The sequence below is a fragment of the Gallinula chloropus genome (assembly GCF_964237585.1).
Source record: "Gallinula chloropus genome assembly, chromosome: 3".
In the NCBI taxonomy this organism is placed as follows: Eukaryota; Metazoa; Chordata; class Aves; order Gruiformes; family Rallidae; genus Gallinula; species Gallinula chloropus.
The window spans coordinates 59,908,216-59,934,236 of record NC_140087.1 but is presented as its reverse complement, the minus strand read 5'-3'; the positions used below and the strand labels follow the sequence as shown (position 1 = coordinate 59,934,236).

General features: G+C 39.2%; 1 protein-coding gene across 1 annotated transcript; it reads left to right on the top strand.

The window, feature by feature from the left end:
• The first annotated feature begins 774 nt into the window (after nt 1-774).
• BICRAL (BICRA like chromatin remodeling complex associated protein) lies at nt 775-21,796 on the top strand. Its single transcript, XM_084262270.1, has 11 exons — nt 775-823; nt 4,282-4,330; nt 4,413-4,481; nt 12,084-13,784; nt 15,530-15,629; nt 16,902-16,999; nt 17,987-18,048; nt 18,178-18,323; nt 18,490-18,584; nt 20,061-20,163; nt 20,941-21,796. The coding sequence occupies exons 1-11, from the start codon at nt 780-782 to the stop codon at nt 21,741-21,743; spliced, it is 3,270 nt and encodes a 1,089-aa protein (XP_084118396.1). The 5' UTR covers nt 775-779; the 3' UTR covers nt 21,744-21,796.
• Nucleotides 21,797-26,021: the final 4,225 nt, after the last annotated feature.

Genomic DNA, 26,021 nt, shown 5'->3' with positions numbered 1-26,021 from the left:
TATGCAGTGAATGGTTACTTACAAACAGTTTGGCTAATGTGAATTCCCCACCCATTGTTAAAAGGATTTTCAGAACTCTGTGCCATTAATCACGCGTCTGTCTAAGTACACTTCTGAGTATTGCTGAGGAGAAACTGAAAGTGGCCATATTGTCACTAGCAATAGCTAAGAAATGTCTGCAAGAACATGATGTTCTTCATGCTTTGGAATGTCTTGGCTACAGTTTTGGTTTTAGCCTGTAACAGCACCATCATCACACTGACCTAAATTTGTTCATAGTTTTTGGCTGGTCAGTATTATAGTCACTAATTGGTCACAATCTTTTTAAGTTTTGTAGTGTTCTGTTATTCACTCACTGGGATTAGCCAGTAGCAAATCCCTACAGAAGCATTTTAATTGGAATTTTGAGATTGCATTCAGTGTTGATTTCTTTACTAACATTTTTAAGACATCTAAGTTCTATTTAATAAGTTTGTTTAATCATTTTTATTTCTCCAATTAAGAATTCTAAAAAAAAAAAAACCCCTAGCTGGAAAAACTTTCCATGGAATTTTGTATGTCATTGCATGTGACTGAATTTGATTTTGAGAAAAATTAATGGACCTCTGTGGAAGGTGCAGGTTTATTTAAGAATTTTTCAAGTAGTAAATATCTGTCTACATAATAAATTGTTTAATAAAAAATACTGAGATATTCTAAATTGGTTTTATCATTGAAAACAATCTTTTGTCTGACACTTATCAAATAGTCATCCTCTTCCTTTTTTTGTTCTAGTTGTCATGGATGATGACGATGATGAATCCTGCCTCCTTGATCTTATTGGGTAAGTTATTCCTACAGAATTCTTGTTTTGCAAAATCATCTCCTTGAATGTGGTTCTGGTGCAAGTGTTGCCTCAAGACTGGGTGACCTGTGGATGAAATGAGTAGCTACGCTTCACTTCTCCACGTGGAGATGTGTGTATCACACAAACCTTCAATCCCAGTGTGTGCTAGTCACCAGTCCGCTTGCTGGCATTCTCCTCCAGAGGGGCTGAGGAACGAGTGTTCGTGGAGAAGGGGTTCCCTCCCCAAAAAGTGATAATAGTCGGTCGGCATTGAAGCACGTTACTAGGGAAGTTAACAAACTTCTTTGCAAAGATCTGTTCTTCTGGATTTAATTTTATTTGACTAGTGGAACTAGATGCTTTTGTGAACATTGTGCTTGCATTTAAATGGAAAAGTCAGTTCATTATTTTTGAAAATTACAAATACTTAATTTCTACTAAAACCATGAATTTCCATTAAAATGCTAGAAAAATAGAATTGCTACCAAGTACTGTTAAATATTCACAACAAATGAGAATTTATCATCATTTTGCTCAAAGATACTTAATTTTAATAAAATTAGGGATTTTAAGTGGCAAATGGAGGTGTTTGTGTGTGTTTGGTTTGGGTTCTGCTTGTGGTGTGGGTTTGGGTTTTTTTGTTGTTTTTGTTTTGGATTTTTTTGTTATTTCCTTAGCAGATCTATTTGGGGATTTATAATTCCATATGGGAATCTCAAAAATTAATTAGGAAAACTGAAGCATGAGCAAGTTTTTGTGGTTTGTGTAAGTGACAATTTACCTTCCTTTGGCTAACATTCATGCCAGTATTCCAGAACAGATAATATGCTACAATGTATTTTATAGCATAAGAAGAAAACAAAATATTTCATATATGATACTTTGTTCAAACTCTGCCAGAAATTGGTATGACCTCGGTCTCCCAGCAGCTGCTAAAAGATTGTGTCTGCTTCATACAAGAGCTGTTCATTGACCTTAATACAGTAAGGAAATAGGCCTTTTACCTTTTTCAATCTCTCAAAGCTTCCTGTGAAACCAGTGAGAACATTGATTTAAGAAAACAACAGAGTATCACCAAGTGGCTGCTGTAATTTGGGGATTACTGTGTGGATGCAATAGCAAAACCATTGCCAGTAATGGCTCGCAGTTTTATTTTGTGAAGTATACTGTGCAAGATCACTGATTGTGGCCAAATGACAACACATCCTGCTTGGAACCTAAAGGTGATAATTGACTCTATGGGGCAATTAAGTGCTCTGACGTGAGCACAAATCATGAGGATCCTGGTACAAGTTCACTAGTGGTCCAGAAAATGAAGTGCTCTCTATCCAGATGAGTGTTTTGTGTGAAAAATTAGTGTTCTTCCTGTGGCTGGCAGCAATTACTGACTTAAGCATCTAGAAGAAAGGAAAACATTTTTTTTCTCCATCTGATCTTTGCTTTTGGTAAGTGTCTCCTAAATTTCCTTCCTTATTAGAGAAATAATTTGAAATATTGAAGTATTCTTCATTTTTAATTGCATTTCTCATGATTTAAAGCCAGTGAGTGTAATTGCTATTAAATGGCCTGGTTATTTATCATTAAAACTGGAAGCATTGATAAAGCCCTATATGAGATCAGGAGTTTTGTTCTCCTTAATTCTTGAAATTTAGTGTAATCTACTATGGAACTGACAAATTTTCATTTGAAAATGTATGTAACCCCTTCCATGTTGTAACTATATCTTAAAGTCTCTGCCAGGTAGGGTTTAACATACCATTTGTAAACATGTTGAGTGCAGTTTGGTTTTAAATGAGTGTTGTGGTTTTACCCGGCGAGATCCACGCAGCTGCCTGCTCTTTACAGGAAAAGAGCAGGGGAAGGGGTGGGGGTGAGGCGAAGGAAGAGAAAAGGAAGGGGGAAAATAACAACCCCAAACCCAAGAAACCAAAAGCCTGTGGGTTGGGATAAGGATAGTTTACTAAATAGCAGAAAGATAAAATATAACAATGCTAACAGGACTTTAGAGCAAAAAAAATATGAAGCTGTTGATACACAATGCAGTTTCTCACCGAACCCACAGCTTAGGCTGTGCCACCCAGAGCCGTCCCGTCCCGGAACCCGACTGTCCCCCAAAAACCACGCGTCCCGGAGCCGCCTGCTCCTCCTCCTCCCATCAGCCCCCCTTTATACTGAGCAGGATGTAATTGGCATGGAATACTCTCTTTGGCCCATTTGGGTCACCTGTCTTGGCTTCGCCCCTCCTTTCTCCTGAATAGAGAAATCCTGAATAGAGAAATACGAAGAGCTGAGAAAGTCCTTGACTGACTGACAGCAACTAAAAACATCAGGGTGTTACCAGCACTGCTTTCATTTTAACACCCAAACACAGCATTCCATCCGCTGCTACAAATGAAGTTAACTCCATCCTGACCAAAACCAGGACAATGAGAAAGAGGAATAGAGGAATATTTTTGCTTTTAAAAGGCTACCTGTAAACCTGAGAGATCTTTAACTTGTTCCCTCTTTATTTTCTAGGATGGTCCAGAGAGGAGGAGAGCTGTTTTGAATTAATACTTTTTTACATGAGAATCTCGTTCTTGTAAAAAATGTTTTATTATTACTTGTTAATCAATAAAGATGTTTTAAAATAAAAAAACTTCATGTCATTTTACTCTTTACGTTAATTGACATGTTGGGAAATGATGTGTAATTGTATAAAAATAATCCCATATAGCACAACCTTTTAATGTTCTTTACTTGGTCTGTATGTGCAGTTGCATTAATGTTTTTTTTATTTGTTTGAATTTGCAACACTAATTCTGTCAGAATAGATTTCTAATCTAGTTTTATGTGGTGATAGTGCTAAGTTAATGAAATGCACTGAAAATTTTTTAATAATAATAAAGTAGTTATTTCTGTGGCTGATTTCACTTGGAAAAGGTGCTGCTTTTTCCTCTAAGTGAAGTGACTGTTACTCTGGCAGCCCTGAGTTTTTGCTGGCTTATGTTAAGGGTTGCAGAAACCATGTTAAAGACTCAGGGTTGTAAATACCCTGTTGACTTTGTCACCTGCTAAACAGGCATTACAGTTCACCTGTCTAGGAGAGGTGGCAACTCTTGCAGTTCTCATGCTATTTGGTGGTGGTATTTTCCTTAGGTTTTGTATTATGTGCTGTCATAAAATACTGTGGTTTTTAGAGACAGTATGTGTAATACCCACATAAAAGGAAGTAAAGCAGAATGCAACTAAAATTGTGTGATAAGCATAGTTTATTGCTTGAAATTGTGTTGATACAGAAACACAGATCTTCAGATAGTATAAACTTTCAGCTTTGCATTGGAGTGAGTGAAAGAATTGTGGTTTTACTATAAGCTTGTTCTATATGAATACAGGATCTGGTTTAGTTAAATTAGCCCCGTTAGCAGAAAGAGCTTCTTAAAAGTGGTAACTTTTTTTTTTCCTTCCTCTTTAAGGGACCCACAGGCGCTGAATTATTTTCTTCATGGACCTAGCAGCAAATCTGTAAGTAGTGTTCCTGGGTATTAGGCATTCAGAAGTTTCATTGAGCCTGCTATTTCTGAACATGACTTTTGTCTTTTACCAGAGCAATGAAGACTTGACTAATGCAGATTATTCTGTAGCCAACTCGAATTCAATTTTCGCCAACTCCAATGTAAGTGACCAGCAGATAAATTACATTTGTATTGAGATTGCATGCTTATGTTGTGGCTTCACTTGGCTTTTATAAAACTGAATGAAGTAGATAGGGGACTTTTTTTCATAGGAAAATTCTGAATGCTAACATAGAACCACTTTGTGTTGTTAATGTTTTAAGTATGTCATCGGGTTTTCACGGGGGAATTAATTGAAGAAGACTGCACTGTTGGGCCATGTTTCATAAACCTGTAAACCAGCTTACTGAGCAGTGAAAATACTCTCAGGTGTAACTCTCTCCAGTTACAAGTCTCCAGGACTTGTAATTCTAGTGATTGTAGATGCAGTAGTGCTCAAATGTAGACCTTAGAAGTTAGTCATTCGTACATTTCTTATGTATGTTACAATCATTTTGTTTCTTATTTGCAAGGAGGATCTGAGCTAGCAACTTAATGAGTGGGGCTGTGTTTTGTTCTTTAGCCTGAATGGCTAGCTTGGGTTGTTTCCTTCCTGTAACTTCAGTATTAGGGAAGTCACTTTAAATTCATTAAGTCCTGCAAATAGTCTTCAGTACTTTGCCTTTGCTAGGAGTGTATCGCTGCCCTGAACCAAGTTTTACCCAGTGAGGTTGCAGAATCCCCATTCTTAGAGATAAAGCCAAGGCTGATCTGCTCTAGTGCTGGCAGTAGTCCTGCTTTGAGTAGAAGGTTGAATGAGATGACGTCCAGAGATCACTTCTGACCCATGCTTCTTTGATTTCATTGGTGTGTTTAAAAAAAAAAAAAAGAATTTTTCATCCCACAATTCAGTTGTTTCTATACATGGAGTAGGGTTTCCTTGGTAATTCCTCTTTCTGTTGTACTGTTGTCTAGACTCGGTCTGTTTGTCCCAAGTCAGATATATGGATATGCTTGTAGGTGCGTAGGGACTTCAATAATAAATCCATAAATAAATCTTGAAAGCTGTTTCTCTGTGTGTAGAATTCTGTAGCCACAGTAGTATGATGTGAAGTGTTTGTCCTGTTCTTCCCTTTTCAGTATCACTATTAAATATTGTAGAAGAAACCTAAGTTGAGTGACAGGTTTTTTTCCCGATAAGCTGGTTGAGGCAATGGTGGGGGTGCTGGGTACCAGGAGTATTATAGATTGTTCAATTTTCAGCTAATCAGGAACAATGGTTTCAACTTGGTACCAGGCTAGACATTACCAGACAGCAGCTTCCTATGTGTGGTATGGCAGAGGTGGGTTTTGAGGACTCATCCTAAGAAAAAAGATGAGGTTATGGGTGAAAAAAGGGTGACGTCCTGAGACAGCAATTTATCACAGCCTAATCTTCCTAGTTGCTCTTTGTAGAGGTGCCTCTGCTAGGTATGAGTCAGTGGGCAGGAGTCAGGTGTATATCTGCTGTATTTTCAGAAAGTTTTGGGAGTAATTTTGAGAGGGAGTTGGGAGAATCTGGGCAAGGTGGAATCATTGCTTAGGGAGTAGCAGTTGGGAAAATCAAAAAGTATTTGGTGAAAGCTAAAAGAGGTTTCTGGTTTATGAGATTGGAGGGTGGATAGAAGTTAGGTGATGAGCAGGTGATGAGCAGGCATTTCCAGTGGGTGTTTCTAGGATGTATTACTGTATTTTCATTCTGTTGCATTTGTTCCTTTCATGCTCAGTTCTCATCCTTATGAATCTTCGTAATTAATGCCAATGCCATCTTCTCTTCCTTCTCTCTTGCGTGAAAGCCCTGTGCTAAGTGAAGAACAGCTTGGTTGTAAAGATAGATTATTACAGTGCACTGTGAAGGAACAAGGGGTACCAAAATTCTGAACATAAATAGATGTTCTCATGGTCCCCGCTTATAAGTTACCTGAAAAGTTAAAGGTTTCTGAGGTTTTTTTGGTCATTGAAGGTTTTGCAGATAGTGAAAGTTCTTCAGAATTGCCATAATGAAGTAGGATTTGACTGTCTTGATGTCTGTCTCATACCTTTCAGTGGCAGAGTTTACAAATTCGGTGCAAAGGTTTCAGAGCCTCACCTACCACAAACAAGTTTAAGTTCCTGCTGACTGAAGGACAAGAAAGCAGAGTCCACTCTTCCCCTCCTACCCTCGACTTGAATGATTGCATACCATTCCTACTGATTCTAGGGTGGTTTCCTTGGATGTTCATAAGTCTCTGTTATAACCCTCATGGGTTCCTTAGCTATTTCTCAGTGCCTGCTTCCATCTTCCTACTGTAGTGTAGTAGAACAGTTTAAGAGAACAGAGTATTTGTGAAACCAGTGAGAATTAAGACTTGTTGGTAAGCAGATTCATGAAGTTGCAGAGGCATTAATTCCTTGTTAAAATTAGTATGTGTTCTGTGTGGCTGTTCTGAATCTGAGCAGCAGTGATTCAGATACTAGCTTGGAAGGTGCCTGGTTCCAGTTTGTGCACATAAAGTAGTTTTGGATGCTAAACAGACCTCGGAGCAGGGAATGAGACTTGGGATTCTTCATTACAGTGGGAGAGTTTCAAGCTGTTAATTTTGATTGCGTGTAATATTATTTATTATTGCTGCTGCTGTTACTATTATCGGTAGTAGTTGTATTGCCAGTACTAACTGGAATAGCATTAAGTGGAGCCCTTTAAATTACACAGTTGTGTAATTTTAGGTGGTCATTGTCACTGGAGACAAGTTACAGATGCAATAGGGAATTCTCCACAAGAACCTGACAATTATGAGTCACAGCATTGTTGCACTTGTGACTCCTTTTTCTCTGCCTGATGGTAGCTAGGTACAGTTGTGAACCTGATTTATAATTTTAGGTGTTTGTGAAGTGCAGATATAGAGACACTTAACTACCAGCTTAATTCCTTCTGTCAATATAAATGTAAAAAGTTTATTGTAATTCTGTAATTGTATTTTGAAAATATTTAATTGAATTTTAAGAACAATCTGTTAATATTTTAAAACGACTGAAGTTTTATAAAGTACACAGGCTGATTCACAAACAGATTGGGGTAAAATTTTGAATAAATTTACTTGGGGAACTGGTGTTGGAGTGGGGATGTTATAGCATGTAATAATTATGGCTTGCAGCATCTTCACACTATTTATATGAGATTGAAAACAAATGTCTCTGACCTTCAAGGAGTGAGGGCTGAAAGTATGAATGTGACTGTTAATTTCACACCCACATTTTCCATTTATCTTGACCTAAAAAGAAACTGGATCTTGTTTTTGAATAGTTGAGATATGATTTTGTAATTTAGAAAGGTGTACTCTGTCTAACTATTGCAAGTATTATTATGCATTTAAAGTCATCATGCTACCTGTAGAAACCTGTTTGGGGGTGGGGGTGAGTGAGCAACCATGTGTTCAATTGCTCGCCAGGGTTAAGCCATGACAGGCATTTTTGATGCCCAACATGGGGCTCAAAGGGTTGAGATAACGACAGATCTGACCAGAACATGTTAAAACAAATTTGCAATAAGCATTCATTGTATTAGTTTAATCATCACTGGTCTGCTGGCCACAATGTTGTTTTATTTGTTCACAAAGTTGGTTTCAGATTTGTGCCAGGTAACAGCTTACTGCTATATATACTGGCTATCAGGCTTTGTGTGTGGTTTGTCACTTCAGGGCACTGGATTAAGGTTATCGCTCTGCTCTTTGGTGTACTACTGGCTTAGGGTATGATCCAATCATTGATAGACTAGTTTGGTGTTTGTACTCTGTGGCGGCTGAATCTATTCAGCTGCAATGGAGCGACAGCAACAGCTCCAGCTTTGTACTTGGGAAGCCATCTGTCACAAACTGTTAATAATACCTTTTTACTTTTTCTCCTTGGAGAGCCATATGTAGGGGAGACGCCTTCTTTCACCTTCACCAGGTTAATTACAACAGCTCTTGAGAGTATTGAATGTCCTTGGAATGTTCAGACCAGCACACTTCTATTGTTAGGGCATGTGATTGAGGTCTTGTTTAGGGTTAAACAACTATTAAAGAATACTACATGGAGATCAACCCCCGTGACGGGCACTGTGGTTACTCAAACCTGGTGATAAGCACTGCAGTTAAAACAGAGAACCAACTAGAACCATGCTAGTGTTGGTCATCCCTGTACATAAGAAGAAACGGACACCAGAGTCAACTTTTTTAGTAAAGGATGACAAAACAGGACCATCACAAGAACAAGAAGAAACGACACATGTGGTAACTGTTCAATCCCCATCCTGTGAGCTGTGAGATTTGTGCAAAGATTTCAGTCATTGATGAGATAAGCAACTTGTCACCAGGCTGCTCTTAATGCTGGGATAGTGGGGCCAGTAGCCTGGAATTAGAGGGTGGGGAAGCAGCTGGGATCCCTTTCTGGGGCAGGGACCTTGACAAGGCACTTGGAAAAGGGACATAAGCCTCTGGAGGCAACTCATCAGATATGAGGGAAACATATCCCTTCAAAGAAGATTTTATATGTGACCCAGGCAAGTGGGCCACCATGGAGAGAGGTAACCTGCACCTGAGGGAATTACCCATGTGGGAAATAGCTTATTTTGACCTGGACAATGTGCAGTTACCCACTGATGCTGATGAAGTTCAGTGAACCCAACCAGTGTGACAGTGACCTGTACAGAGCACACCACCAGCGTATGCTAAATCATTGCACCAACCTAGACTCCCTGGTTCCCATCCATAAGCTGATTCATCAACTGGAGAGCTAAGGAGCAATCAGCAGAACCTGCTCACCCTTTTAAGAGTCCCACATGGCCAGTGTGGAAGAGCCTCACAGTAGACTACTGTAACCTGAATGAAGTCATGCTGCCTATGAGTGCTGCCCTGCCAGTCAAGCTGGAACTTCAGTATGAACTACAGTCAAAGGCAGCCAAGTGATAATCCAGAATTGATACAGCCAATGTGTTTTTCTCCATTCCTTTGACAGCAGAGTGCAGGCCACAGTTTGCTTTCACTTGGAATCACCTGTAATCAACTGTCCTGGGGTGGAAACGCAATTCCACCATTTGCCATGTACTAGTCTAAACTGCTCTGGAACAGGGTGAAGCTCTGGAGTAGCTGCAGTACATCAACAACATTGTATGGGGCAGCACACCAGCAGCAGTTTTTCAGAAAGGAAAGAGAATAGTTCCAACCATTCTGAAAGCTGTTTTTGCAGTAGAGCAAGAACAGTGAAGTGACCTGCACAGGAGGGCCAGTACGGAGTCTTATGCAACAGGTCACAGAAGCTACTGAAGGAGAAGGTGAAATAGTGTGCAAAGTGAAAGCCATCCAGTTGGCTTTAGAATTACTGAACGAGAAAAGCGGCTGGTGCTCTACCTCTTATAAGGACTCATGGTGGCCAACACAGTGGGCCAAAGAGCATGGCATTGAGGGGGTGTATCGCGTTCCCTCTCATGCACCAGCCTGCGGGAGAATCAAAGGAGACAGTGGGCTGTTAAAGACTATGCTGAGAACAATGAGTGCTGGGACCTTCAAATGCTGGAGTAAACATGCAGCAAAGCCTCCCTGGTTAGTCAACCCTAGAGGATCTACCAATTAAGCTGGCCTTTCCCAATTAACACTGTTCTGTATTGTAGAAAGTCCGTGTAGTGTCCATAAGGAACAATTTAGGGAAGACAGTTTGGATTACTCTTGCCTTGGGTAAGCCTATCCATGGGATTGCTTTTGCTCAAGGACCCGGGTGTGCACTTTGTGAGTGATATGGAAGGTTTGGACAGGCCAATGCACACTTCAAGGGATTCGATTTTGGGTGAAAGCAGCTAGTGTTTTACATTGTATGGTGTTGATTGGCACATAATATTGTGTGTTATCACGAATATGGTTGCTGTGTGCCATAACAGTGGTATTACAGTAAGAATCAACCAGACTAACTAAGAATGAACTTTGATGAAACTGAGCGAGGTGCAGAGGTGATGAATTGGCTTCAGCGGCTTCCTTGAGAGAGGCATGTTCAGCTGGCAGACCATGAGCATGGACCACACCAGATGTATCAGTTACGAGCTCCAGATGCAGTGTGCAGCAATCCAGTAGCACACATGGTCTTTTGCCCTGAGAGACTGTTAGGACAGATGGAGTCCTAAAGTCATGGACTGAACAATTTCAATGAATGTTTTAGAGGGATGGCCCATAGACCAAGAAAATAATATCTGTGTGTATGTATCACAAGACAGGAAAAATGATGATAATTAGAATGTATGGGGAAACATAGGGCTTGGGCATGATGTAGGTGGTATGGAATAAGGGGTGGATACTGTCCTTGTACTGGCTGAGATTAGTTAATTTTCTTTCTGGTAGTAGGTATAGTGTTCTGCTTTTGATTTAGGATGAGAATAATGTTGGTAACAGTGATGTTTTTAGCTGTTGATAGGTAGTTTTAGTGTCTACACTAAGTCAAGGACTTTTCAGCTTCCCATGCCCTGCCAGGTGCACATGAAGCTGGGAGAGCACAGCCAGGAGAGCTGACCCAGGCTGGCCAAAGGGATAGTCCTTGCCCTGTAACGTCATGCTCCAGATATAACTGGGGAAGCTGCTTGGAAACAGACTGGGCGTCGGGTTCTTTTTTTCTGCATGTGGTGAGCAATTGCATTTGTGCATCACTTGTTTTATATATTATTATTGTTACTACTACTATTAGTCTCTTCCTTTGTTATCCTGTTAAATTGTCTTTATCTCAACCCACAAGTAGTTTTGTTGAGGGGGCGGGGGGGGGGGGGGGGGTGTGCTTATGGGTTTTTTGGTGGTTTTTTTTTCCCCCATTCTCCTCCCCATCCCCTTGAAGTGAGCAGATGGCTGTGTAGTGCGTAGCTGTTGGCTGGGGTTAAACCATGACAGTTATTCAGAGTTTGTGGACATAGTTTCAGGAAAATGTTACTGACAGTAAAGTAGATTCTCATTTTCATTATCACCATATTTATGGATGTAGATTTGATGATTTTTTTCATTCTAGGTGCCAGTTAGTATATGATGTAGTTTGCGTGTTTATAGTTCTCTGTAATCTTTCACTAGCATAAACCACAAAGTATGTAGTGTGGCTTTTCTTACTGCTTTGTTTTTAAAATGTTTCTAACCAAAGAATTAGTGTAATCCCTTAGCCTTAGGAAATGGTCACTAGTTTGCATCGATGTGACTGTAGCAGTATCGGTAGGATTTTGGAGGTGGATGTCATTGGTAGAATAAGTCAGCGAAAGAGCAGCTTTCTTCTGCCTTGTCCCTGTTACTACTGCTGCTATTGAAACCGTGCCCCAGATTGAGTTCCAGTGGAGGTCTTTTCACTCCTCCTTCCTTTTATCCTTTTGTCCATACAGTGCTCAGCTTGAGGAAGGGAAAAGGTTGCTTCAAGAGCATGTTACATCCTCTTGAAACAGTGCAGCTGCAGAGCTGAATGCTCTGGAATTGGGAGATTGGCGAAGTGAGAGTAGTGCCTTCAGGAGTCTGTTACAAGGTCATGAGTAGGGTGTAAGTGATGCACATGTTTATGCTGGCCCACTGTATGGGATGAACGTAACCTTATGTACATACAATGCAAAGAATATAGTTTTGTAAAGAAAGCTTGCTTGCATGAAAAACAGTTTACTGGTGAGAGAAGGTAGAGCTCGGAATTTCTGAAAATGACTTACTTCTTGTTTTGCATTTCAGAACACTGATCCTAAGTCGTCCGTAAAAGGTGTAAGCGGTCAGCTTGGAGAGGGGCCTAGTGATGGACTGCAGCTGTCCAGTAGCCTTCAGTTTCTTGAAGATGAACTCGTGTCTTCTCCTTTACCTGATCTTACTGAGGATCAGCCTTTTGATATTCTTCAGAAGTCCTTGCAAGAGGCCAATATTACTGAACAGACTTTGGCAGAAGAGGCGTATTTGGATGCCAGTGTAGGTTCTAGCCAACAGTTTGCACAAGCTCAGCTTCATCCTTCTTCATCAGCATCCTTTACTCAGGCTTCTAATGTTTCTAATTACTCAGGTCAGACGTTGCAACCTATAGGAGTTACTCAAGTGGTACAGCAACCTGTTGGAGCATCTTTTGCAAGCAATACAGTCGGTGTGCAACATGGCTTTATGCAACATGTCGGAATTAGTGTTCCCAGCCAGCATTTATCTAATAGCAGCCAGATTAGTGGTTCTGGGCAGATACAGCTAATTGGTTCATTTAGTAATCAACCTTCCATGATGACCATTAATAACCTTGATGGATCTCAGATCATACTGAAAGGTAATGGTCAACAAACACCTGCAAACATGAGTAGTGGCCTCTTGGTTCATAGACAGACTCCAAATGGTAACTCGCTGTTTGGTAACTCAAATTCAAGTCCAGTAGCACAACCTGTAACCGTTCCATTTAACAGCACAAATTTTCAGACGTCGTTGCCTGTCCATAATATCATCATTCAGAGGGGTTTGGCACCAAACTCTAACAAAGTTCCCATTAATATCCAACCAAAGCCTATCCAGATGGGTCAGCAGACTGCCTACAATGTAAATAACTTGGGAATACAGCAACATCATGTACAGCAAGGGATTCCGTTTGCTTCTGCAAACTCTCCTCAGAGTTCAGTAGTTGGTCCTCACATGTCTGTTAATATTGTTAATCAACAAAACACAAGGAAGTCAGTTACGCCTCAGACAGTTAGCAATGCTGGAGGTAGTATTGTTATCCATTCTCCTATGGGACAGCCTCACACACCTCAGAACCAATTTCTCATACCTACAAGTTTGTCTGTTAATTCCAACTCAGTTCATCATGTCCAAGCTATAAATGGACAACTTCTTCAGACTCAGCCTTCCCAGCTGGTTCCTAGCCAAGTGCCTGCTGAGCATGTAATGCTCAACAGGAACTCTACAAACATGCTGAGAGCCAACCAGTCGTATTCAGGACAGATGCTGAATAATCAGAGCACATCTGTGCAGCTTGTTTCTGGCCAGACGTTCGCAGCTCCTGGAAACCAAGTTATAGTGAATCATGGAACTTCACAAATTGTTGGTGGACAGGTGCCACTGCAGCAGGCATCACCAACGGTGGTGCATTTGTCACCCAGTCAAGCTAATGCTTCTCAAGGCAGATCGAGTTTTACTACGATGTCACCTGGGCAGTCGACGGTCTCAAGCATGTCAGCTTCTAACCGATTTGCCGTTGCGAGTTCCTCTGGTTCAGTACATCCTAGCCTGGGACCCTCAGTTCAGTCTGTCGCCTCAGGAGGAAACTTCACTGGAGATCAGCTCACACAGAACAGAACTCAAGCTCCCGTCAGTGCGTCTCATCGTCTTCCAGCATCCTCTTCCAAATCTGCCAGCACCTTTAGTCACACTTCAGTTGGAGCAACGCAACAGACGTTTACCTTTGGTCAGGTATGAAAGCTGCTTGAGAATGTAGCCAAAGATACGCTTCTAAACCATGCTGAAATGTGGTTATCAGAGTAGTAAAGTCAGTGTTAATAAAAAGAAAGTTAATTTTGCTTGTGTTGGCGCAAATGCTGTGGGTCTGCTGAAAAGTACTGTAACCCAGAGACAGCCTTTCACTCAGTGTTTTCTGAATTCTCTCACCAAGTGAATGAGTTCAGAAGATTTTGTTGGTGATTTACAGAACAGTTTAACACTGATCTGTTTCTGCTCTAATTTGAAGGTATGGATGTTGAAAGATTATACAATTAGGAGCTCTCCTGAGAATCTTACCATAGAGCTAGTTGTAAAGCTCGGTACATTCTTAGCACTTAGGAGTCTTTTTACCCCATTAAAAGCTATGCATGTGTTTTCAAGGTTTGACCTATTCAAATTAGAGATAATAAAGTTTCTTTGGGTTTCTCTATTACTTACCATTAAAAATAAACCTTTTAAAGCTTTATCTCTTTGGCATTTTGCCTACTGTAGTTGTGTGGGCCTGGAGCAGTTTGAGGCTTTCACATTTGAAGCAAAGACAAGGCAAGAGGTGTTTCTTAGAAACCGTAAAAGGAAACACCTTTTAAAGCAGATTTTAAAGGCATAATATTTAAAAAGTATTTTCTCTCAGAAGCGGGCTTTCTTATTTAAATTTGAAGATGAGAACTGGTCTTTTTTGTCCAGTTGATGCAGCTGCAGAATATATTGAACTAGTTTGTTTCCATAAGTGAACTTCCATAAGTGAACTTCCAAACTGTGCCAGTATTTGGCTCAGTGACTTGTCACACAAGTAGCAGCAAGCTATTATTCCACTTCTGTATTTTTTTGCTTTTGTTTTTGTTTTTTCTTTGGGCATTATAATATACTGACAGTAACTGTCTCAGAATGCATTCTGCTCTGTTTATATTAGATCTTTCTCTTTTTCCAGGACTGTAAGGGATTTTTTTCAAACCACAACCAAAATGAGCAATAAAATAGCGTCTCTTAGAAAATAATGAGTATTTAGAAAATAAGGGTGAACCTGTTATAGAATTACATTGAAAATCTTTGCCAAAAATGTTAGCACATGTTGAAACATTTTGTTTGCAGATGAGTAATTTGAGGCTTGCCTGCCTTTCTCTTCACATATCTACATCTTTCTATTTGTAGGATATGTGCTGGGTCAGTGAGTTTCAGCAGATATAAAAGCATAATATTGCTTACTGCTGCAAAGGATAATTTTTTTTGTGCTGAAATTTGAGAGCTGAAAATGGGAACCACAAATAACAAATTCTGCTGTTTACCAGAATCTTTTTGTTTTGTTTGTGCTTCATTTTAAATATTGTACTGTATTGTAAACCATTTATCATTTAGTCACCAAACACTGGACAGTTTGTTCCACTGTGTGTTTTTTTGTTGTGGACACAGCTTATTTAGTCATCCTGAAGTTTTGAGACTCTCAGAAGCTGAGCTTTTTGAGGGCCACTTGTAGTGGGTCTTCTAGAATGCAACTGGTGTATATTTGTATTGTTAGTGTAATTTCTGTTCCTCTCTGATTTACTTTATGAAACTATTTTGCTTAGGAGGAATTGAGATATCTGAAATTTCACCACTTACGAGTTTGAGGTTGAGAAAGGATGTGTAGAACTGGATTTTATTGGTTTTTTTTGCTTTTTTTCCTCTGTTAAAGTTTTCAGTAAACGTTTATGTCTGCTTTTTTTTTTGTGTGTGTGGTACAGAAAAAAGCTCTGAGCCAGACATCACCGGTTTCTGCAGCGAAGACACAGGATAATTTGAGACAGCCTCAGTTAACAAGTCTTCTGAGCAACACACTATCAGGTCAACTAAGGTCTTTTTAAAATAATTTTCTTAATTTTCTCCAGCAACAGAAATTGGTGGTTCTTCGATGTGTCAGACTTGCATTCATGGCTCATGCTGATAGGGTCCTAAAGACCTATCAGCATGGTTAAAGGTTATCAGAATTTTATTTTTAGAAGAATGCATACTAAATCTTTCAATACTGAATGTGTGCTTTTATTTTTTCCAACCATGGCACTTCATTTTATAGAGTTCAAAGTTGAATCTCCACAAGCAATTATTTCTCCCCTCTATCCAGTCCAAAATTGTCCCTTCTTTAAGTTTTCTTACCTTTTTCAGCTTACATAAATGGTAATAAGTAATTTTCAAAATATGGACATCTGCAAAAACTTCTATGAAGTTTTTTTCTATGACCCTCTTTTGTCATGGCAGCTTCAGTTATGGAGGAAAGAAAAACAATGATTACAAGATTATGTGCAGGCTGTCATCACCTGATTTGTTTTTGAATGTGTCACTTACAGATAGAATAGCTAATACATTGTTCATGGCAAAATATTGGGCTTTTCAAGCAGCACCACGCTGCTAAAAAAACAAACCCCAATATATTCAAAGCAAACAGAACAAGGCAGTAACCGTTATGATCACTTTGTGCATAAGTAACCCTTTTGAAGGTCATTTTAAAATCCCATAAACTACCTGCCTTTCCCTCCGCCCCCCTTGTGTGCTGCTATGTGCAGGTTGTCCAGGCAATGCTCTACAATGAGCACAGTCAGGGTTTTTTGGGGGAATAAAGTTCTGTCTTGTGTTACTTGTAATGTGGCAAGTCTGATAACATGCTGTTTGAATTCCTGAGCGGGACTGTTGAAGGAAGTCTGCCCATGCAGGAAGTTTAGAAACCGTTTTTATGATGCCTGCTGTCTATGTATTTTGAGGAGTTCTAGAAAAAATTGATTGATATGCTTGAGGAGGAGTTAGTATTGAAAAGACTGATAAAATGTCTGATTTTCAATAAATTATTGGGACACTATACTTACGGTATTTTAATTTCTTGTCACATCACTGGTAGGAGATTATTTATATCTGAGGATTTTTGTAGTTTGAAGCACAAAATACCAGTCCTGATGCATTTTTAGGAGCCAGTTTCTCCACAGGGTTGTTGTGCTAATGCTTTTAAGCATGAGACACATATCTTTCTCATAAAAGCTAAATCCTCAATTGAAATGATTGGGTTAGCTACATGAAATTACTCTGTACCTGCTTAGGATGACAGTCTTTTTGACATACTTTTTATAGGACAGGACTCTGGAGGAAAAATCATCCAGCAATCTCTAGGAACAGCACAGTCACAGGAAAAAGTAATAGGATCATCATCAGCTCAACAGAGTATACAGGTAGAGAATACTACTTTTATGTGTTTCCCTTTCCCTTGAAATTTTGGTAAGGTAGGAATGTTTCAACTCCATATTCATAATCTAGGGGTCCTTGCAGGTTGGGTTATTTTATGAGTATATGAAGCCAGCCAATGTTGTAAAATTCTACTTTGACATAATAACCATTGAATATTTTGCAAATCGATACCCTAAGTGCTCTGTTGAGATGTAAATCAGTAAGTTGAGTCTGTACTGTACTGTTCCCTGAAGGTAATTTCATATGACATAGCAATTCTTCTCTGACTTGGACATGTTAGACCTACTCTTATCATTGTTTTTTACCAACTCAGCTATTCTCTAGCTTAATTGGAGGGGAGGTTTGTGAGAAGTAGCAGTAGAATTCCATCTGGTCTTTGTCTAATTTATTCTTTACCACATTGTCTTTTATGGGGTTTTGTTGTGGTTTTTTTTTTAACCACCAACAGTTCTCTTATCTGTGGCAACTATGCACAAAAATTTAATACTGCTTCCAGGGTTTGGGGCTGGAGAGTGGGGGGAAGTCAGCTTATTTGAGGAGAGAATACAAGAATTTATGGAGGGAGGAGACAGTTGTTACATTCATGGACTAAGTAGCTGAAGGCAAGAAGCAAACGTTTGTTGTAGGCTTTAAAGTGTTCATTGTGCATGGAACTAAACTATAAAGCCATGGAAGAAAACAAGGGAGGATCTGTTTCAGAATTTTTGTTCCTTGCTGTAAACTTACTTGGTGGTGTAGTATGAAATGAATTTTCCCTCTCTTAGAAGTAGAACACAAGATACTCACGGTAGTACTTCCCTATTTCATTGATACAGTGCCCTGTGAAGACAGGAGGTAGTTGAAAGTGTTTGTACAGTTGTGGTGATTAGACTTAGTATTGCTGATGTACATAACTGGCAGAAACACCTACTGAAATGTAGCCTTTGCAAAGGAGGGGATATATTGTAATTTGTCTTTTATTTTGTACTTAGGTGGATGGTCATTTAGGTGGACAGAAAAGGCCTGCTGCTAAACAGTTAACTAAAGGAGCTTTGTAAGTCTTTCTTCTTTTGTAACTGTGTTGCAGATATTTCCTCTAACCTTAATGTCTTTTTAGTTTTGTCAATGTATAAACTTGTATTAAGAGTATGTGTTGGTTACATGTCCTTACTTTTCCTTGTAGCATACTACAGCAATTACAGAAGGATCAAGTGCATGCTGTGACACCAGATAAAAGTCAATTCAGATCATTAAACGATGCAGTTCAGAGACTCCTTTCATACCATGTGTGCCAGGGATCACTGCCAACAGAGGAAGACTTAAGAAAAGGTAGTTTTCTTTTTGAAAAACAGGCAATGTGTTTATAATTGATGTATTGAGAGAATTCTGTATGTAATTAAAAGCAATAAGGAAGGGAACTTTAACATTTGTGCAGGTTACTAAACCTTTTACGTAGTGATGAATGGTATTTATAAGTGCTCTCTTGTCTTTCTAGTGGACAGTGAGTTTGAGTCTGTAGCTACACAGCTGCTGAAGAGGACACAGGCCATGCTGAACAAATACAGATGGTTGCTTATAGAAGATGCAATGGTAAGGTGCATAACCCAGGTGCATTTGGGGCTTAGAGGATGCGGTTCGGTTGGTTAAAAAAAGAAGTGATATAGCTGTGGGATGGTGAGAGCTAGCATTATACTTCATTTTGTTGATACTATTTATTGCCTTAGATGATAAATCTATATGTGAAGGGTTTAGAGATACATACGTATATATATATATATAGCCAGTGCACGTGTGATTGCACCAGCAGTCTTAGTGGCTAGCCTGCATTTTTATGTGTATGCACACCTTAAAAATCAGTGAAAAGGGTTGATTTTTGTATTTCACTTACCACCTAAGGGTGCTGTTACATACAAGCTCCACAGACACTTAAAACACGTGAACTTCCACTCTCTGTATATGCTTCTGTCTTACACTGAACAGGTGGCCAGGTGGGTGATTTCTGTATTATTCTGAGGGTGATAGTGCCTGAAAGAATGTTGAAAAACTCCATTCAGAGCCTCCAGCCATATTATAGCTGGAGCTGAATTATACTATAGTTTGGGAAATCATTACTTCTCCTCAGAGGCTGGGTGGAGCCTCCCATTTTCATCAGAAATGCTTCTGATTCAAATGCTCTCCCAGTCCCAGGCATTGAGGTAGAAAACCCCAAAGTTACTTAAGAATGTGTTTTACAAGGAGCAGGGAATGCCATTGTGGCATACTAGTTTTCAAGCCTGGAAAATTTTTGAAGTTGAGAGTAACAGACATTTAAATCACACGTAATGGAAGTGTGAATGAGTATGGTTTTCATGGGACTGCTAGATTCAAAAAAAAAGAAAAGATAGTAACCATAAAATATTTGCAACTAATTACAGATGCAAAGTGGGAGGTGGAGGTTAAAATCTGTTCTTGTAGCATCTGGCATGTTGTATGGTAAATCCCTTTTGGTCATTTTGAAGAGGTTATTTCACTTAGTGTTCAAGTTTGCAGCTAGTTGCCTGTCGTGACTTAGTAGCCAGTGAACTTTCTTCTGTGGTGGATGGACCACCTGTCTTGAAGGAGTCATCAGCAAAATGCAGCTCAGTTAATCTTGTTAGTAGGATGGGAGAGAAGTGCAGGGAAGAAATGAGGTGATAGGGTGGTTCCATTGCAAAATTTTTGCTGTTCTTCTTTCTAAAAGAGAAAGATACTTGTGTGATGTAAAAAATTGCAGTATACAGTATGAAAACATACTCTGTCCTGAAAAGGTATGGTTCTTACAATTGGACTAGTAATTTCTTGTCTTAAAATCTTAACAAATAAAATGTGCTACAAAACGCGAATAATATATTATGGTTGAATTTCAGTAGTGGTTGGGGTCACAGGCAAGATTATTGAAGATGGTGTGGAGTTGTGAACATTCTCTGCTGCAAATTATCAATTGACTTTCTTTTTCTCTGAGGAGTAACTAAGCTCTAAATGCTTTGAGTTGGTACCAATGTACAAGTGACTACAGAGGTGGTTGTTTTTTCTTGCCTTTTCCTACAGCGGATAAATCCCTCTGCAGAAATGGTTATGATCGACAGGATGTTTAACCAGGAAGAAAGGGCGTCTCTGACCCGGGATAAGCGTCTTGCACTAGTGGATCCTGGTAAGTAATGCTTAACTTCCGAGTCTTACAAAAACTGCAGGAGGATGGGGTCTTTAAAAATAGTCGTGGCCAGAATGAGGCATTGATTGCTAGGGATTCTGGTAATTGAAACACTGAAGAAGCAATTGCCAGTTAAAACTTTAATAACTCCCAGAATCAGTGATTCAGAGACAGTGTGAAGCTGAAGGCAATTACTTGGCTCGTTGGGCAGAGAAACAGTTCTTGAGTTTCTTTTGATAATAGTGATGGCTCCTGTGAGGTCTCACTTGTAGTGGAGAAGAACCTGTGAGTTTGCTGGCAGTCCCAAACAGCAGTGCAGAAAAAAGCATGGGTACTCGTTCATCTTCATATTGGAATGTCATGGGTGCTTCAATGACAACTTTTTTAACCAGACTGATGTTGAACATGTGATTTGGTGTAAAATAACAGTTACCATTTGTGTAAATGTTCTGCGTATCCGGTACATTGTACAAGATGCTCAGAGTGTGTATTGAAGAAGGTATTAGTCTTCCAGAGACCACGTTTTGCATATTCAGAATGCTGGGAAGTGCCCATAGCCTGGCTTTACAGTGCATGTGCATGTGTAGTACAGCAACTAGTTTGGTGATAGTCTCCTAAGCTGGGCTCAGCGGCACACTTAAGCGTGCGTAAGTCTCTTAAAAGACGTGAGTCTGTAGGCTGTGGATTTTGCTTGGATTTTAATGCTCAGAAACGAGTGTGAAGTGTCTGCTGTTTTGATGTAGAGGTAATTTAAATAAAATGTTGTTTGGTTTTCAGATGGTTATCAGGCCGATTTTTGTTGTGCTGCCAAACAATTTGATAAAACAGCTGAAGAAGCACAGTCCAGCAAAAGTGACTATCAGTCTAGCAAAACATTAGCTCCTCGGAGTCAGACTACCAAAAACCAAGCCAGAGACCGACCAAAATCCAGCTCAGCAGAGTCCGCAAATCACAGTAAACTTCCTCTAGTGCCTAACAACGTTCTGACACCACAAGAAGGAATAGCTTCTACTAAAAAATCGGAGAGCCTCACTAAAGCTTTAAAGTTTGAAAAAGCTAATTGTTCTTCTGAGAGCCAGTACACGGCCCTTTCTGAAGAAAGGATGGCTGGGAAAGATCTTGCCAAGCCCACTGAGAATTCTTTGAGTTCTGAAGACTTGTCAAAAACTGTGTCGAGAGGCGGTCACGGAACACACAATAAAATACCAAGGAACGCAGTTCAGCCTTTCTCAAAGGTAACGTGTAATAATTCCCTCCAGGACAAAACTCTGAGGAGCTCTCCAAAGAACGAGGTTTTACATCCCGATACCAGGAAAGGCTCCGGTGAACCCCAGCAAGACTTACTGCTCAGTAAGAGTTTAGAAACTACGTTTAAAAACATCTTGGAACTGAAGAAAGCTGGGAGGCAGCCGCAAAACGAAGCGACGAGTAGCGGCTCGGTTGAGTTAGAATTTCCCAATTTTTCACCTATTGCTTCACAGGAAAACTGCCTGGAAAAATTTATTCCAGACCACAGCGAAGGTGTTGTAGAAACTGACTCTATTTTAGAAGCAGCTGTAAATAGTATCTTAGAGTGTTAATAGTTACAGTACCATGGACAAGTTCTGTTTCTCTTAGCAGAAGCAAATGTGAATGACACCACAAGTACAGCCTGACATGCATTTAAGGTTAACCTTTCTAAAGTAGATTCTGTTCTGTGTTTGAGAGCAATACTCATTGTGGTTACAGTGAGATATCCAAGTAAAGTTAATCCTTGTTAGAATGCAGTCTGTTAGGGCCTTACTATTTCAAGTATTATTACGATAGTGCTTTTGATAATTGTGCAGTACTGCAACGTAACAAGGTTGCAGGTTGTTAGGCCCTATGTAATATGGTAATATACTGACAATCACAGTCATTTGAAAGGATATATTTATTAAGAAAATGTTTTTAAGAAGTGACAGAAGCAACAATTGTCCCCTACCCTTCTCTTCCACAAACCATCAGATTTTTAGTTTTCTCGAAAACCCGCTGTACCTCTACTCAGAAGTGATTATTTGCTTTGTTAATGAATCTGTGTTCTAGGATTCTTAAGTTGGAAGGATATCATCAGTGTGTTTACAAGGCTTCATAATTTAAACTTAAAAGTGCTTTTCTATTGCTTTCTGAGCAGAAACTAGTACTTGATGATATATTTGTAGTGGGTAACTTTAGTCTGTGGGATGATATTATATGATCTTAGTCACAGTGGCATGATATGAAGTAATAAATGCTTGACTAAGGAAGGTAGAATGGAAGCCAGCAAATGGCAAAGTGTACAGGATGAGGCCATGATAGAGCCATGAATTTATATATATAATACATATATATGTTAACTCTTGAGGAAAAGATTTTGCATTTTATAATTGGATGTAGTCAGCCTTGAGTCTTTCTGAAGTGGTATAAATGTTTTTTTATTATTTTATTTGTTGTTTGTTTTTTTTAGACCAAGTGTCAAAAGCACTTTTATTTGAAAACTGTTATGATATTTGTAGCTTATATTTTAAGAGGACATTAGCCTTACTCTGATTAAATTTAAAGGCCAGTGTTTTTTTGTCTTGGTTTTTGGTTGGTTTTGGGTTTTTTTGCTATGTTTTTTGGCTTTTTGCTGTCAGAGAATGTTAAATCATCCACCGTAGCAGTCATAATTATCAAGATATGTACAGACCAAAGTTGATCAGCAACCCCATTGTTTAAACATATCGAAAAGTGTGTAATTATAATTCATATTGTAGAGCCAAGTGAAACCATTGCATGGTTTGTATTTGGCTTTCTGTCACGTTGTTAAGATAGAATCTTATTATTTTATTTATTTATTTTAAACTATGACATCTTTTTTTTTTTTTTTCCTTTGGTTTGTTTTGTTTTTGCTGCCCATGCTGCTTTTTCCTAGTTTACTTTGGTCATGAGTGCTTTTGTGCACACAAGTGCGCTGACATTCGTCACGTACGCGTCGTACATATGTCTGCTCAGGAGGATATAGCTTTTGTGGTTTCTAAGGTATGCTCACATTCTCCCCTGGACCTTCTCCACAGTTTCTTAGGAGAATTTCCAGCCATTTTCCAGACTTGCTGATTACAGTTTTCATAATACAGAGGCTCGTTGTGATAAGCTGTGGTTGTCAGTCAGATTGCCAGGAAAGAAAACAAAAGATTTTGCTGTCATGTAACTCAGTCCATCTGAATAGAGCAAAAGAAAGCAGAATTAGATCCTTGTGACAGTAGAAGATTCCAGTGCAACTCAGTATGGAGCTGCAGTCCACTGTCTGACCACTAAAGGAAACCAAATCTAGAAAGCAATGTGAGAGAGATGAACTTACTTAAAATTCATTTCCCCTTCAACGTGAATGGAAATACTGGTTATGTATGTCACTGATTGCCATTTAAAAAAATTGTGCCAATTTTAAAGTACGTGTTTGTAAAAACCCAACATTCCCAAGTGTTGTATAAAATATTGAAGGTAATAATAAGTATTGCCAGTTTTAAATTTTTAGTTAGGTGTCCATAGAATAGATTCTCAGGTGGTTAGTTGTTTTCTTATTGGCAAAACTGACAATATAGTCTTCACCTATTGCCTTTTTAGATTTAATGATATGCTCGTGGCTGTGTATCCGGATGTGTATTTTACCATTTTGGAAATCTAACTGTCCTAAACTATCAAGGAAGGAAAACATATACACAGCTATATGTTAACTACCCTATTTTTTTTTTAATAGGGAAAAAAAAAAGTAAAGGTTGCACATTCATTGATCCACTTGCTTTTTGTACCACCTCAAAAATGGGTATTGTGTTTCCAGCCTCTCTACAGCAAATCTGTATTGAAGTATCAGGCTATGTGTCTTCTGTTAGATCTCATTTAGAGATGGGGGACAATGGCATATATAAAAACATGGCAAATTACAAAAAGTAATCATGGTTGATTTGGTCAGACACATTTCTCTGAACTACTTCTGAGAGGAACCCATTGAACAATCCTAGCGAGAGTAATCTTAGATTGTTAAGTGTTCTGTTGTTCACTCCTTAGAATTCAATTCTTAAGGAATTCTGGTACGTGGTAAAGCAGTAAACGAAAGAATTGTATTTTTGTTGTGCTTAAAAAAAAAAGTATGACTTTATTAATCATATGGGCTCAAGTCCAGCAAAGTATTGTGAATGTGCATGATTTTAAACATGTTTTCATTATTTTGCTGGATCAGCATTGTGATTTCAATGTTATTTAATACTGCCTAATATTAAAATGAATTTTAAACTGGCAATTAAGAAAACTATGTTCGTTTTGAAGATTTTAGTATAATTTATCTGTTAGATTAGGGAGGCCTTACAGACTGACTTCACTTAAAGAGGATGTGTCACTTATTGTCAGTGTGGTATGGACTTTATTTGCTTAAATACCTTCATTTGTAAAGTATGTCTCACTTGAAATTGCTTTGTATACATTTTGTAAAAATATTTATAAAATGTTTTGTAAAAAAAAAGTATAAAAAATTGCAGTTTATTTTGTTATGTTGGATAAATACTGTTAAAAGACACAAGTCAGTAAATATATTGTTAATCCATGGATAGGAAATGTTTAGTTGGAGATTACAAATTGAAACAACCATTGCAATACAGCCAAAGATTTGGGAAAAAATGTCTATCTGTGGTTGTCTTGATTTAACCAAGTTGAATATTTGCATTTCCAAAAGAGGATTGTTCTCAGTTTTAAGTAATATGTTTGCAAAAGATGGTTACTCCTGTGCTTTTTATTAGTGCAGCCCTGTCACAAAATACTTAAGTTGGCCGACTTCCCGTACTCTTTACGGACCTTTCTGAACACACGTTGTTAAACTTGGCGCTCGTGGTATTTTACCTACATAGAGTAACGTCCATCTCCAGGTAACAAGGTTACCAATGGTTCTTCTCTCTGGTCGTTTGAAATCTGGCCGCGGTGAGGCTGCTGGGAGATGCTCTCCTTCTCCAGCACGGTTGCACAAGGTAGATGCATCATCTTCCTGAAGAGGAGAGGGGTTTTGTTACCCAGCTGGCTGCCTCACCCATGCCTCAGGTTTCCGAGCTGCGTCAGTTGTATTTGGTTGTAGACCCCTGTGTGTGCAGTATTTCCCATTCCTTCTGGTGTGAGAAGGTGTTGCAGCTGCTGGCGATGTGATGATGCTTCCTGCTTTTGGAGGTGCCTTTCAGTAGCGTTTTTATGGTGGGGTTTGTTACGCTTGTTCCAACATTCAGGGCAGAATTTCTGAAGATTTGGGCATGCTTGTTAGTGCATAGCTTCTTGGGAAAGTTGGAATACTTTTCATTTGGATGCTCTGTACAAAGGGAAAAAATAATAAATTGCCAGAGTATGCTCGGCACGAAAAAAGGTAAGTAAGCAAGCTTAAACCTCAGAGAAAATCCTGTCTCCGTGAGGAAGTTTTCTTTGCAAGCCTTTGAATACTTCCTGTGGAACTGTACACACTTTTTCTAGGAGTTTTCACAACGATGCAATTGTCAGACACATTCAAGAAATCCCTGTCATGACTTGAGGGGTGCCGGTTGTTTTGGTTGAAGAAAGTCATTGCAGGAAAACAAGCTCTGGTGAAGATCTGAACAGCATGAGCTCTGCTGGGCAGGTACAACACGCTGTGCAGATTCCAGACTGCGGTAGTGGTGGGTGTGCTGAGTTATTGGCTTATAATTTATGGATCAGCGTTTGTTTTTCTGTGCTACTAGCCTTGCAACTTGTCGCTGTGCTGAAAGTGGAAAAAGGTATTCATAATAACTAGCTGCAGTAGGTAAAAACACCAAGCACTGCTGAGCAAGCTTGCTGTACTGGGGAGAAAAAGGTAACAGGATGCCTAGCATCCA